This window comes from Oenanthe melanoleuca, chromosome Z (assembly GCF_029582105.1).
Source record: "Oenanthe melanoleuca isolate GR-GAL-2019-014 chromosome Z, OMel1.0, whole genome shotgun sequence".
In the NCBI taxonomy this organism is placed as follows: Eukaryota; Metazoa; Chordata; class Aves; order Passeriformes; family Muscicapidae; genus Oenanthe; species Oenanthe melanoleuca.
The window spans coordinates 11,377,588-11,391,712 of NC_079362.1; the positions used below are offsets into that span (position 1 = coordinate 11,377,588).

Consider the following 14,125-nt stretch of genomic DNA (forward strand, 5'->3'; position numbering starts at 1 on the left):
TCCTCCTGAACAGCTGAAAGTGAGTAATAGAAAAGAAAGAGGTGGGCATTTAGCAGGGGTAGTCTCTTTCTAATGAAAAATATCAAGTAACTTAGGTAGTGAGCTGAAATTACTGCTATTTAGATTATGACAAGCTGGTTCTAGGGTTGGTTGGAAAAGTGGCCTGTAAATAAAAAGGTGCTGCACTACAAAGGGAGTTAGAAATTTTAGTGTTTAGCTCTGCTGAACATTTCAGTGAGCTAGCCTCTGTTAAAGTTAATGATTAAATCTGTTGTTTTCTATATGGTACATGAAGTCTATACTTGAGGAGGACTGTGAAAGAAGTAAAAGTATGCTGTGCCTTGGTGTAATCATATGCTGGAGAGTCTTGGCTAAAGACTTATCTCTGATATGCTTTGATAGTGATGGGAGCTTCCCAAATGATGAAGGTGCCAGCCAGGAAGTATCAGAGTCCTTGTTCATAGGTGAGAGCAAGAATTATGGGTTTCAAGGTGGACAAAATAAGTATGTGGGAACTGGAGGAATAGACAACAAGACGCGCACTCTGCCTAGAAATCGGTAAGTATGTAATGAACAAAGTAGCAATACAAGAAAAATTCTCTGTATCAGATGTAAAGACCCTTCTTAATTGAGCTGTCTGAGATTAAGACTCCACTGAAAGTGATGCACTCTTTTTAATCCTATGTGTGCAGCTGTGTCACTCTCACCTTTTTGCTGAAGCAGGTTCATCTGATGCTTCCATGGGTTACTATGCTGTAGCAATTTAAGTTACCCTACTTAAATTAAACCTTAGACTTAAAAAGTATTTGGGTCTAAAAGAGAGCTTTTAGGTGAAAGAATTTCAAAGGTCAGTTTGGGACTGGAGACTGCAGTCTGTCTGTGACAATTTGTGACAAATTGCAATCTGTGACCATGATCCTTTTCTCTTTGAATTGCACTGATGGTTGTTTAACATAGTGCCAAGTCCTACCTTTGCCACTGAGTAAGAAAGAAGACTGTTTTGGTTTAGGCTCAGCTGGAAATTGAGCCCCATGTAGCCACTCCCCTTTCCCCACTTCCTCAGGTGAGAAAAGACAGGGATCTTGAGCTGAGACAGTGAACTGGAAACAATGAGATTAAGAATATTAACAGTAATAGCAACAATATTAAGAAAAAAAATATACAAAAAAAGGTGATTTATATACAAAAAAAGTGCTCACCACTCAACCTGGCGCTGGTTGGCCCAACAAGACAAAGAACAAGATGGCCAAGAGACCATCAGCACCCCAAAGTGCTCTCCTGGTGGACAGACCCTCTGGTCAGAACCAGTGTTTGCCCAGTGTTACTTCCCCAGAAAAAGGAATGCTGTCCCTTTAGGAAGTAAGAGAGAGTCCCTTTCCCCCACCTTCAGCCATGATGTAAGATGGTATCAAGTAGCACAGTGTCTTGGCTATGTCCACATGGCTCCAGGTTCTGTCCCCACACATCCTTGGCCAAGCGGGACAAAGGGTAAAGTGGACCCCAGCCACCCTAGATTTTTGCTGTTAAGCCATTTAAGGGGGAGAAGTTAATGTGGTGGTGATATGAGGTATTCAGTCTTGTTGAGTGCAAACACATAGCAACTGAGGCTGGAAAGGACCTCTGGAGGTCATCTTGTCCAACTCCTCTGCTCAAGAACTGTAACCTAGGGCTCATGTTCCAGGATAGCATTCAGGTCTCTTTACTGTATTTCCAAGGGGGGATTCTCTGCAGCTTTCCTGGGCAGCCTGTGCCAGTACTAAGTCACTCCCAGTGAAAAAGTTTCTCCTGTTGTTTAGCAGGGACCTCCTATTTTTCATTTTGTGCGCATTGCTCCTGGTCTTGTCTCTGGGAATAGCCTGGCTCCATGTTCTCTGCACCCTCCCTTCAGATATATATTAAGATTCCTGCCTGAGCCTTTTCTGTTCCAGGCTGAGCATGTCTCCCAGTGTTTCTTCCCATGAGAGATGCTCCACATCTTTGTGGCTCTTTGCTGCACTTTCCAGTATCTCTGTATCTGCCTTGTGCTGGGGACAAGCACTCTGTGTTGCTTCACCAGTGCTGAAAAAAAGGAAAGTGATGCTGGTAACACTTTCCACAGTGCAGCCATGGATAGCTTTTGCTTCTTTGTGTCAAGGACGCGTTGTTTGATTTATGGTTAATTTGGCTTCCTCTAGGACCTGTAAATCCTTTCCACTGGCACAAAGGGTTGTTGCTGCAGATCTGCAAGACCCTACACTTCCCCATGTTAAACTTCCTGAGGTTCCCATCCACCCATTTCTCCAGCCTGTCAGGGTCTGTCTGGGTGGTGGTACAACCCTCTGCTGCATCAGCTGCTTACTTCTGTGTTGTGCTCCCTGCAAACTTGGTCCATAGACTATACTTGGACTAATCATCCAGATCACTAATGAAGATAATGAACAAGACTGGACTCAGTATTGACCCTTGGGGTACATCACAAGTAGACCTTGTGCCATCACTTTATGGGTCCACCTCTCATCCTGCCCATAGTTCATGAGGATCTTATGGGACACAGTGTTGAAAATCTTCCCACAATTTTGGTAGACTGTGTCTACTGCTCTACCACTGCTCTACCAGGCCAGTCATTTCATCACAGAAGTTTATCAGCTTCTCTTTGTGAATTCATGCTGATTATTCCTGAGGACTTTCCAGTCCTTCAAGCACCTGGAAATGGTTTCTAGCATTAGCTGCTCCATCATTTTCCTGGGGGTCAAGCTAAGTCTTACCAGCCTGCCATTCTCTGGGTGTTCCTTCCTCAAGATAGAAGTAACATTTGCTTTCCTTAGTTTCAGTCACTTCCAATTGCCATGATCAGTCAAAGAGCAGGTGGTATTAGTTTTCTGCTGGATTCCTCATATTGAAAAAGGGGCACATTTGCAAACGGACAGTGATAACTCTGCTAACAGGAAAATTTAGGAGTAGGGGATTTTTTGACTCATTAGAAAAAGCACAGAAACCATATTTCCTTTACTAAAATCTGTCTTGTAAGTCATTCTCTAATTATTGCTTTATTGATTTCTCTGAGAGGAAATGTATTTGACACAGATTCAAGTGTATGAGTTTCATTACAGGATGGTATGAATATTTGCTTGCATCAACAGGACATTTCCAATCAGAGGCTTTCAGATTTATGATGGACCTATTCACCTTACCAAGTGCACATTTAAAAACTTTGTGCCGACTCCAGACAGATTTACCAGTGCAGTTGGATTTTTGATGAAAAATCCATGGCAGATGACTCCAAAAAATAACATTTCTCTTGTGAAGTTTGGTCCAAATGTAAGTTTATTACAAGTTTTCCTTAAGTCTTGTAAATGGTTTTATTTTCTTGTATTTAACATATGCAGACAAGAGCTGTAGATCATCAACTTCTGAGTTTATCTCCTGGCTGGAGGTCACACAGAGCATATCCTTTGTCTCCTGAGCAAAAAAAACCAATACCAGCACAGAAGTAGGATATGTTACACTAAATGGCTTGTGGTAAAGCTGAAAAGAAATTTTAGTAAGATTTTGTAAGGTTTGGTATATCCTTAGTAACAAATTTTTTTACAGGTAATATTAATGCTCAGAAGGATATGCTGGCCTGGGCCTATTGTTAAAACCCAGCATGTCTGCTTTGCAAGATTCTGCTGTCCTTGCTGTAAAGTTTTTAATCAGCTTTGTCAAATTCCCGTGTTTCTGCGCGTGTGCACTGTGTTTCACCACAGGAAAAGCAAAAACTTTTATTGTCATTGTCAGGTTTCTTTGAAAGCCTTCTTTGGAAAGCCTGGCCCCTGGTTTGAAGAAGGAGATCTGGATGGTGACAAGAACTCAATATTTCATGATTTGGATGGTTCAGTGACTGACTACAGGGATACCTATGTGGGCCGAATGGATAATTACTTGATTCAACACCCCAAATGCATTAACATCACAGAATGGAGTGGAGTGGTTTGCAGTGGGGACTATGCACAGGCTAGTACTTTTGGCTTTCTGTTTGGGGCAAATCTGTAATATGAACTACCTGTGGAGTCAAGTAGCATAAGAAATAAAAATTACCTGTCTTACGATTTCAAAACTTTTTGATTTAAAAAAAATAATTTTATTCATATCACACTCTTCAACCAGCTGTGTATATATCATGCTTTCTCTCAGCAGTCTGAGGGTACAGTATCAGATGCTGCAAGATGAAACTGAATGTGTTTTCCACGAGTTCTGTGTTGCAACTGTATCTTCTAAAACATTTTTGTATTGAAGGTGTCTTTTTCCACACAATTTCTATCTGCTCTTTTTCACAGAGTGGATTTTCAGGGTTATTTTGTTGGTTTGTTTTCTGGAGATGTTAAATACTGCCTTCTGAATACAAGTCTTACAGGTTTGATTTCCATTCTTGTTTCTGCTCTCTATGGCCAGGTGTTACAGCTGGATTCTTTTTTCTCCTCCATACACTTTTTTAGCTGTAAAACAGGGAAAATCTGTAATAGTTTTTAAAATGGGACTTTTTTTCAGGAGAGATTTGTGTATTGCATAACTAAGAACATCATATTGCAGCATTTTGGTTAGTAATGTGCTGATTGTGCTTCATTATTTCATTTTCTTTTGTAAAGAGACCAAATCGTCCTATTTTCATTTTCTTAAATATCATATAGGTTTATGTCCAAACCTGGAATGGACAGAATCTTTCCATGACTATTGTCCGAGATGAGTATCCAGCCTATCCCATGGTTCTTCGGGGTATTAATCAGAGAGCAGCTGCCTTTCAGCAATACCAGCCAGTGGTGATGCTTCAAAAGGGCTATACAATACATTGGAATGGAAAAGCTCCAAATGTCACCTATCTGTATCTCATTAACTTCAACAAGTACGTTTACTTTTTCGTGGCTTTGATCAATAAGGTGATACTGAAGTTATGTCCTGCAAAATTACTGTGCATGAGTTTGCAGCCATCTGGAAGACCAGAGCATGAGTTTGGCCTTTTTTTTGTTCCATAATTATAAATGCTAAAGTATGAAAAGTAAGGGATTAAAGAACAGACTTGCACCTTAAGTAAAACACTTGTTCAGTACAGTGTCTTTAAGGAAAAACTGTTGGAGAAGGATATGTACCAATAGAGTAACCAAGGAGAATTGCAGTTGATACTGCCAATTGAATCATACTTGATTTTATTGGCAGATAAACTTATTAAACATTTCTGAAGTATATAATAAAATATATCCTAGACAATCAGAATTACTAAAATGTTTAATGAAAGACTGTGAAGATTTGACCATCTGTTTTAGGGCTTAGGAGTTTTTTTTGTGTTCCTGTTTTTATGGGTTTTTTTCTGAGTGATCTGTTTGCTCTCTATTGTCACCTAAACTGTTCCTACAAGTACTCATCCATTTTATTTTGGTTTTAGGAATGACTGGATTCGTGTTGGTCTTTGTTACCAACCAAAGACTGATTTTCTAATAGTACTGGAAACCTTCCAAAGGCGGTCATCTGCTCTGTCAAGCAAGGTGGAGCGCTACCTGCCCGTATCTTCAATGATGGAGCTTGAAAAGAATCGATCAGACAAGAGGTTTTACTTTGACAACAGTACTGGGTAACTCTTGTCATTTGACTCTACTAGAAGATGTTGTTTGACTCTGAAATGTCCAGTTTGATAGTGTTAAAAGCAACTGATTGAGACACCTGAATAAGAAGAAAAAAAAGAAAGCTATTGAGAAGGATCCCAATACCCTTTGGAAGAATGCTTATATGTCTCTTATAACCATGGTTACCCCATGTCTGCAGAAAATATAGTATCTGGTGTGCTGCAGAGTAGTGCCTTTTAGGATTTAATTTCCTAGTCTTCAGTAAATATATCTGTTTTTCTGTTAAGCTGAAAATTCTGGAAATTTCCAAGAAGCTTTCTTTCCAACATTTAAAAATTATATTTTTGAAAATCCTAATCTGTTTTCACCTGTCTCAAAAGAACCTAAAAGTCCTAGTCTGTCTTTGAAAGGTACTTCTCACAGAGAAGTAAGATCCTAAGATCCTTCTGAGAGGTTTTAGATGTGGTCAGCTTTCAATAAATTAAGTCCTGTGTACTTCAATTGTGAGTTTCGCAAACGTTGATTCTGAATTTATAATTTGTTCTCTTATTTATTTTGTTCTATTACCTGCTACTGTATGTGTCTGTAATAAATACACAAATGAATGTAGTTTTTGAGCAGACATTTATGGTGCTTTGTGTAAGAGCTGCTCTGGTAACAGCTTAAAATGTAATAGAAGAGCTACCAGTCTTCTGTGAACATGATTGACCACTACAGCCTAAATTGCATTTCCAGGTATTTGAAGTAGCACTATATTTTTTAGTGCTGGTGGGTGAAACTGAATATTTTGGCAAAGATCTATGACCAAGGAAGAAATTCATGTCCTGCAATTTGGTTTTTTTTCCCTCAAGCCACAGATCTGAGGACTGGCTCTTCTCTGCAAAACAGCTGCATTTATATTGATGTCTCCTTTAATTATGGGAAGTTTTAGATAAGTTGTTAGAGATTTCCTAGCTCTAGTGAACTGTAAATACTTTGTAAGCTTTGGATAGTGGTGCAGAAGTGAATACTGTGGTTTGTCTACTTCTGAAAATCATGAAATACAGCTGTTAAGATTGAATATAAATACCTATATTTCACCAGTTAATTTGTTATTTTTCCTCTTTTTGTGTAGATTACTGTTTTTATTTCTTCAAGCCAAATATAATAGGGATGGTCACAGTTATTGCTCATCTCAGGGATGTGAAAGGATCAAGATTGTGACCAAAGATTCATCAAAAGGGATAAGTAATTGCATGGCAAAAGCTTACCCAAAGTACTACCAAGTACCAACCGTCATAAAGCAGATGCCAGAAAAAACTACTGTACCATGTACAAAATGTGGCACAACTCAGGTAAAATAAAATAAGCAAAAATTTTCATGCACTGTAGAATTGGTGATGTTGTCTACTCAATTTAACTCCAAATTTCAGTCTTTCAGCAGAGACTACTGCGCTTATCAAATTTCAGTGGTCAGCTTGTTAATCTTCTCGGACTCCTTTAAGGTTTGGAGTCGGTTCTGTAGCACATTATTTCAGGGTTTTTTTTCTTCTTTTGTTCAGCTCTTGCTCCAAGTGCCACAGAAGAGGGACGTAGGTGGATTGATGTCTTGCACTGCAGTATTGTCTGTGCTACAGATATCTGTATGACAAACCTTCTCTCTGTTTGGATCTTTGCTTATTATCGTGAACTTGAAATTGTATCAGCTGAGAAAAATATTGACATTAAGAGAAAATAGATTACACTATGTATCATTATATATATTAGGGTTACTAGTACCATAAATAGTGCCAAATGGGTACATTTGCTTGGGAGCGTGGATCATCTATTGTAAACTGGCATGATAAAGTGTTGAAGAAATATTAATATGTGTACTTAAATGTTTTGTTTGATATCCAGATGGTATTCACCAGTGACCCTCACAAAAACTACCTCCTTGTGCAGATTAATTCATCTGATGAAAGAGAGTCAAGCAGAAGTCAGCAAGCATTTATATATGTAAGTATTCTGCATGGTTTTCTTCTTAAATATCACTACAGTTTATATTATAACAATTGTACACCTCTGCATAATGCAGACCTCAGTTTTCTTCACTTGGATGAAAAGACTTGTTCATTGTTAAAAAAAAAAGTCTAAAAGTTTATGTTTAAAAATTAGGAAATGAGGCTTCAAAGCTCCATTTTATATTTGAAACCTACTTGCTGAAGAGAAAAACGTTCCCATTCAAGTTTGAAATGTTCAGCTTCATGTTTCAATCTGTGTGGGTATACATTTATGGCTGGTTTTGGAAATAAACAGAACATATAACCTAACAATTCATTAGTTAAATCCATTTTGTTGAAATTGTCCTAGTGCAAGCAGATTAGCAAGTTAGTGGGATGGATCACAGAAGCTATTAAGCTTTTCTAAAGTCCTCCAAATGGCAGTTGCTGAAGAATCAGTAGATTTTTTGTATTTGTTCTGATGTGGCTCAAATAAGCCAAGTGATGTGATACTGTATAAAAAGTAGTTTAGTTTGACTTTTCCATTCAGATGCTAAAGTAGGCTTGTATGTGATGAAATACCATTTGCAGACACCCTCCCACTGCAGAGCTTAGTCTGCATGTCCCTTACAGTCTGCACTGTCATTGTTGGCCTGGCTGAACCTTCAGTTATCCAGGTAGGCAAATGGCACAAAGCAGCTTAACCTTTGCAGCTGTGAACTTCTCCGGGAATGTGTGTGCCGTATCCAAAGCAGTAAGAGCACCCAGTAGGGAGAAACTGGGCTGGAACTAGCCTGCTGCAGGGATCAGTTAACTGTATTACTTCAAGAAGTTCGGGGGGTTCAGTGTCTGAATTTCAGCTTCATAAAGGAGGAGCAATGACTGAGGCAGGTAGTCACCTGGAATGTGCAATATTCCTATAGAATCTACAGGCTGAAGACTCCTGTGCAATTTCAGAAGTCTCATTAGCAGTGTCTTTTCAAAGAGGAAACTGAAGAGATGCTACAGACAAGTATTTGTGAGGAAGTTACTGTGTCTAAACTAGAATAAGATTAACACTGAGTGCGGTAGAATTGCTGCTTGATTCAGATTAATTTCCTTTTCTCTTTCTTTTTCTTCCCATTCAGGTCAATGGCACCATGTTTTCCTTCAAGAATAATGGAATACTTCTTGTTGTAGTAGATGCCTGTACTGGCACAGTGTTGGGAAATAAATTATTTTCTGGAGTAAACATTAGGCATATAGATGGATATTTAAAATCTGAAATTCCACAAAGGTATGTGCAATGACCATTAATTTCCAATATGTCCTGAAAGCTGTAGCTCTGCTCTCTGACAAGGATTTAAATAATAATGAATAGATAATGACACACAAGCACTGAAAGTGAGCGAAACATATGTCTAAGTTCAGGGAAAAGGAGAAACTTAGGAGCAATTTACTGGACAGTGTAGCCTTATTTAAGGAAACTAAGCAGATTTTGAACTCTTAAAATTTTTCTGGTGTTGCCTTTTTTGTCAAAAATAATTTTCTTTAACAAAACATGTAATAACACTGCTTAAAACAAGAATATCTTTTTGTTTAATAAGGACAGTAGCAAAGACTGTGAAAGATATCGTACTGTTCTCTCCATGTAGAGAGAAAATTCTTTATCAATAAAGATAAAGAGTGTCAGAAAATTATCAGCGTTTTAATTTTCCAATTTTGGATCAATATCTAAACTTGATACAAAATAGTAAACTGTGTTTAAACAACACTTTCCATTGATTTTGAAGTTAAATTTAAAGTTTAAATTTTAAATTTAAAATCGAGAAATTCTAAGTACTGCTTTTGGAAAGGATTGACTATTTCCACAGTCATAAGTACTCAAAAGGAACTGGACTCTGAGGGCAGCTAGCTGTAAAGGCGTGTAGCAAAATATTAAAAAACATATTTATAACAGCAGCTGTTCCTATGCTGTTCCTGTTGCAGGTCTATCATTCTGCTGAGCACAAGAGGTGATGTAGCAATTCCTAATAATTTAGCTGAAGCCTTTATGTCCCTGGGGACAGTGAAACCACCTTATCTTCAGAGCAACGGTTGGTGGAAATGTTGCATATTTCTTTGACACTGCCTTGGTCTTTGTGTTTATGTTGGCGTGGTGGGTGGGTTTCTCATGGGGCATGTGAGAAGGATGCAGCTGGTGAAGGGTGGTTGCCAGTTTGCACTGGTGTGGCTGCTGTGTGTCAGCTCTTGTTGAGAGGGGAGGTGAGCAGCTCTTCAGCAGATGGGGCAGAAAACCCCTTTATCCTGTTGTGTGAAGCTTGTTGCAAACATAGAAGTGACTAGCACTTCTTTATGCCTTCCTTATGCCTCACAGAAAAGAATTTTTTCCTAAAGCATATATTTGGTGCCTCACCCAGCAAATCTATCTTTAAGCAAATTTCTGTTCCTAGTATTTTCTGTTCTAAAAAAACTTGAAGCTGGAAATGAGAAGCTATTGGTATTTTGAGGGATGATGAATTTATAGGCTACATGGAGTAGCTGTCTGTTCAGAGTGATGGCACAAGTTGGGCTTGAGAAAGCAGATTTTATAACTGTCCAATTAGCTGTATTATTCAAATTTAGATTTCAGGGTGTTTACTACTAAGTATTGAGAAAGGAAGTTGCAAATCCTTATTTCCTGAGAGTGGATTAATGTCCTGACTAATGTGTGGGAAGAAATTTTGGGGGAGCATGCCTTTTCCTACCTAACCAGTCCTGCATTGTGCCGCAGTGAGCTTGGCTGGTTTGGTAATGTTGAGTTTTTCTGTCACAGGAAGCTTGGCCTTTCTGGGCTTCAGAGGAAACATTAAGCCATCCTGGATTAAGCTCTCTACCAGTCCTGCTGGGCATGGGCTCGTTCAGATAGAAAAGTATATCCCTCTGCAACTGGAAGAGTATGGCTGTGCCAGAGCGATTAAAAGCCGTCGGAAAGACCTCGAGCTTCTGAAGAAGGCTGCACGATCTCATTAAAGACTAAGATGTACATAAAATCTGGGGAAAAAATGTGAACTAACTTATTTTTTAATTTATGGCATTGTAAACTATATTGTTATCCAAGTAAATCATGTTATTGTCTGACAAATGTTTGCCAGCATTGACTGCTTGAATGCCAATCTGTGCACCTTCTAGTTGTACAAAATAATAAAGAATTTATTAGTATTTGTATAAACAGGTTTCAGAGATTTTTCAGATGTTTGTATTTACTGTAAACAAGTTCATTCTGTTTAATACTTCTTTTGTATGTAAGAGGGTATTCATAAAAGCCTTAAGTTTTTAATAACAGGTGTTGGAGTCCATTTTGGGTTACTTGAAAGATTAACATCAATGCCTTCATAAACAGCTTGAGTTGGTCATTATAACTTAAGCATTTTTCCCTCAGCTGTTTAGGTGTTTCTTTGGGAGTTTATCAGTCAGCTCAGTTGCATTCTCAGTCTGTTTTCCAATGTGTAAAAACCTGATTTCTCCTAAGCATGCAGTTGACTCAAGGGATTTTAACTGCAGTAAAAATTTTTGCTTTTCTGTTCAAAGATTGAAGGAGGAATTCAAAGATCCAGCCTGGGGCTGGGTGAGGATTGTGTACCATTCAGTGAAGTTTTACAAGGCCTGTGTGTGCAAGCATGGCATGCAGAGCAGGAAATTACTCCTGTTCTTTAGGAACACTGTTTATTATTCCCTCTAAATGCACAGGTGTGTCTGTAAGAATTCAATAAACAGTCTAGAAGTTAAGGCTGCAGTCTTGAATGCAGCTTGACTTCAGCTTAGTCTTCTGAAGCTTTTAGCCAGAAGGGCAAAGCTGAGATACTGTTATTCTCAATTTGTTAGGAAATTAGGCTTCTAGAACTCTTGCAGTGGTGGTTTTTTTTTTTTTGTTGTTGTTGTTTTTTGTTAAGTTTTTTTGTTGTTTGGGGCGTTTGGTTGCTTGGTTGGTTTTGGGTTGTTTTTGTTTGTTTGTCTTTTGGTGTTGTTTTTAATTTTTAGGGCTATCTCAGCTTTAACTTCTAAGTGCATGGAAAGTGCTCTCAGTTCATTAATTCATACCTTCTGCCTTAACTTTGATTCCTTTAGTATACTCAAGTTGTTAATTCCTGATGACTTTACATTAGGTCCGTTGATTTCATCTGGTTTTGTTGCAATTATTAGGCTCGGCCAGTAGTGGGAAAATCATGTAGACTAGTGGCACAGCTGCCCTTTTTCAGGATCTTTGTCTTTGAAATTAAATTTCAGGGACTGTAAAGATGCATTTCATAATAGGGAACAGTAGGTGCCATAGGGCTAAAATGTAAACCTAGTTCTAATAAAACTGACATATTTCCTTCTTCTTGTATATGTTCTCATTCATTCAAGCTGGTATAATGTATCTACCATTCAGAGATACTTTGAATTCAAAATAGAGTGCTGTTGGAAGTGAACTATATGCCTGTCTTCTCCAAAGATGTTGAAAAAACTGTGGGGATTTTTTTTTTTTTTGTGCTTTAAAGGAGAGGAGGCACAATATCAGATGTATTACTCTGTTCAATTAAAATATGCTACCTCAGTGCTACAATTAAACTGCCTGGTCTAGTGTAGTTTCCTAAGTGAGAAGGAAGGGATTAAGGAGTATAACACAAGAGTTGGTGTTAACAAATAGATGACCAATATTATTTTTATTGCAAAATCAAGCCAAATGGATGATTGTGTATTTTGCAGTTGTTCTGATGCACAGTTCTCTTGTAATGTTTAAAAGAGAAGTCATTTTGTTAGGGGAAGCTGTGATAAATCTTTAAGACTAGCTGTAATGTTTGATGTTAATAATGCAGGGCAGTGTGATTTAAATGCTCTGAGTGCAGTAGTGACAGTGTTTGGGGATTAAAATGGCTTTAAGGCTTCTTCTATTCTGTGGGTTATGCTCAGCAGAGAAATAGTGATGAGGTAGTGACCCTCAGGCTTGTGAAGTTGGCCATTATTTATGATATTCTGCTGTTCTAAGCGTCTTGTAAAAATTGTCCTTGATGTGTCAAGGGTATTCTGATGTAGGGCTTACTGATGAACAATTGGACCTGAAGTTAAAGTGTTTGTCTTTTGTGTAAATTTAAATACTTGATAAATAGCATAAATAAATTTTTACATCTGGCACAAGAATAAAATTTTGGGTGTCTTCTGTTCTTGTATCAAGTAATTTTGTAATGTGTGCTGTGTGAATAATATGTCTTAAATGTCTTATTTCAACACCAGTTTACTCATGAAGTTTTTGGAGTATACCCTACTCTTCAAAGATAAGTTAGCAACACTGGAAAGGAGACAGTGATGGTGTCTGAAGTTATGGGCTTGTCTTGAAACCCAGATATCTCAAAGTTTCTCTGCTAACTGACTCAGGGGCATCCTATCCATGTCTTTTAACTACCTTTTGGGGGAGTAAAGAAGGTGAAGCCAGCCATTCTCAGTGGTACTCAGGGGCAGAGAAACTTTTTTTCTCTGTGGGCACACATTGAAACGCAGGCAGTTCCACAAAAACAGAATCCAAGTTTTTATTGGGTAGGTGGCCAAGCGCTGGAATTGGTTGCCAGAGCAACTGTGGAGTGTCTTTCTGTGGCGGAGTGGATTTAACTGACCCTGCTTTGGGACAGCAAATGTCCTGGGCCCTCTCCAGTGGTGATTGCCATTACAGCCCCTACAGTGGTGCTGTAGTTGTGGACAGTTAAAGCCACTGATATACTAAAGTCTCTCTCTCCAAGTGCACCAGCTGCTGCAGACTGCAAGGGCTGAGCCATGCGCTTCTCATGTCTGAAACTCAGTGAGTCCCCACATCCTTTCCAAAAGGCATTGTAATTGTTTCTTCATGCTCAGGCTTTGTATACAAATAGGCTGATTTCCATTCCTTGCTCCAATTATGTTGTTCTAGCAGTAAAGAAATAAAAAACAAACAAAACAAAACAGAGAGAAAAAAAAAAAAAAAAAAGAAACAAATTCCTTGGAGCCAGTGGCAGATTAGTGTACTATCAATAAGGCCCTCTGGCCAAAGGCACCACTGGAAATTCAGTATATTAGGGAAGAGGACCCTCCCCAAAGAGCCAGGATGATGGCAAGGACATGCTTAGGAAAATACAGACTTAGTTTTGTATATTGTGGGACAGCAGGGACAGCTGAGGCCCCAGATAACTTCTGACCCAGGCCATGAGTTTCCTGTTCAGGGCAAGTCGCATAACTTCCTCTGCTTCCACTCAACTCCTTTTCACCTTATGTAGGAAGGATGTAGATCTAAGGATGGTCATCCAGCTCTGACTGAAAAGCTCAGTCAGCTGGGCTTGATGCTATCTGGATCTGTAGCTGCACTGGTCAGTGAAGGACTTAGTGTTTATCATGGTTGTATTTGTTTAAGGTAATCCTGATGTGCCTGAATATCTGTGAAAAGCAATAACTTTTCTGCTTCAAAATGTGAGCTTTACCCAGTCATCATTTTTCAATGTCTTTTGATTATACTTGTTCTAGCACTTTATGGGAAGGTTTTGACCCTTCTTAGAGTTCACAAACATATTTTTCTTTCCTAATGTCTTCTCTTTGCCCTCTGTCTTGGGCTAGTTAAAATTCTAAAAT

General features: G+C 38.6%; 1 protein-coding gene across 2 annotated transcripts in view; it reads left to right on the plus strand.

The window, feature by feature from the left end:
- The window catches only part of CEMIP2 (cell migration inducing hyaluronidase 2), a 49,626-nt gene extending 36,948 nt beyond the window's left edge, over nucleotides 1–12,678 (plus strand). For both annotated transcript variants that reach the window (XM_056513624.1, XM_056513623.1), the window contains exons 15-24: nucleotides 403–558; nucleotides 3,120–3,297; nucleotides 3,757–3,972; nucleotides 4,647–4,858; nucleotides 5,396–5,581; nucleotides 6,688–6,907; nucleotides 7,452–7,550; nucleotides 8,662–8,810; nucleotides 9,503–9,609; nucleotides 10,329–12,678. In XM_056513624.1, the coding sequence (XP_056369599.1) occupies nucleotides 403–558; nucleotides 3,120–3,297; nucleotides 3,757–3,972; nucleotides 4,647–4,858; nucleotides 5,396–5,581; nucleotides 6,688–6,907; nucleotides 7,452–7,550; nucleotides 8,662–8,810; nucleotides 9,503–9,609; nucleotides 10,329–10,525 (1,720 nt within the window). In that variant the 3' untranslated portion in view covers nucleotides 10,526–12,678. The remainder of the gene's footprint in view (nucleotides 1–402; nucleotides 559–3,119; nucleotides 3,298–3,756; nucleotides 3,973–4,646; nucleotides 4,859–5,395; nucleotides 5,582–6,687; nucleotides 6,908–7,451; nucleotides 7,551–8,661; nucleotides 8,811–9,502; nucleotides 9,610–10,328) is intronic.
- The last annotated feature ends 1,447 nt before the right edge of the window (nucleotides 12,679–14,125 follow it).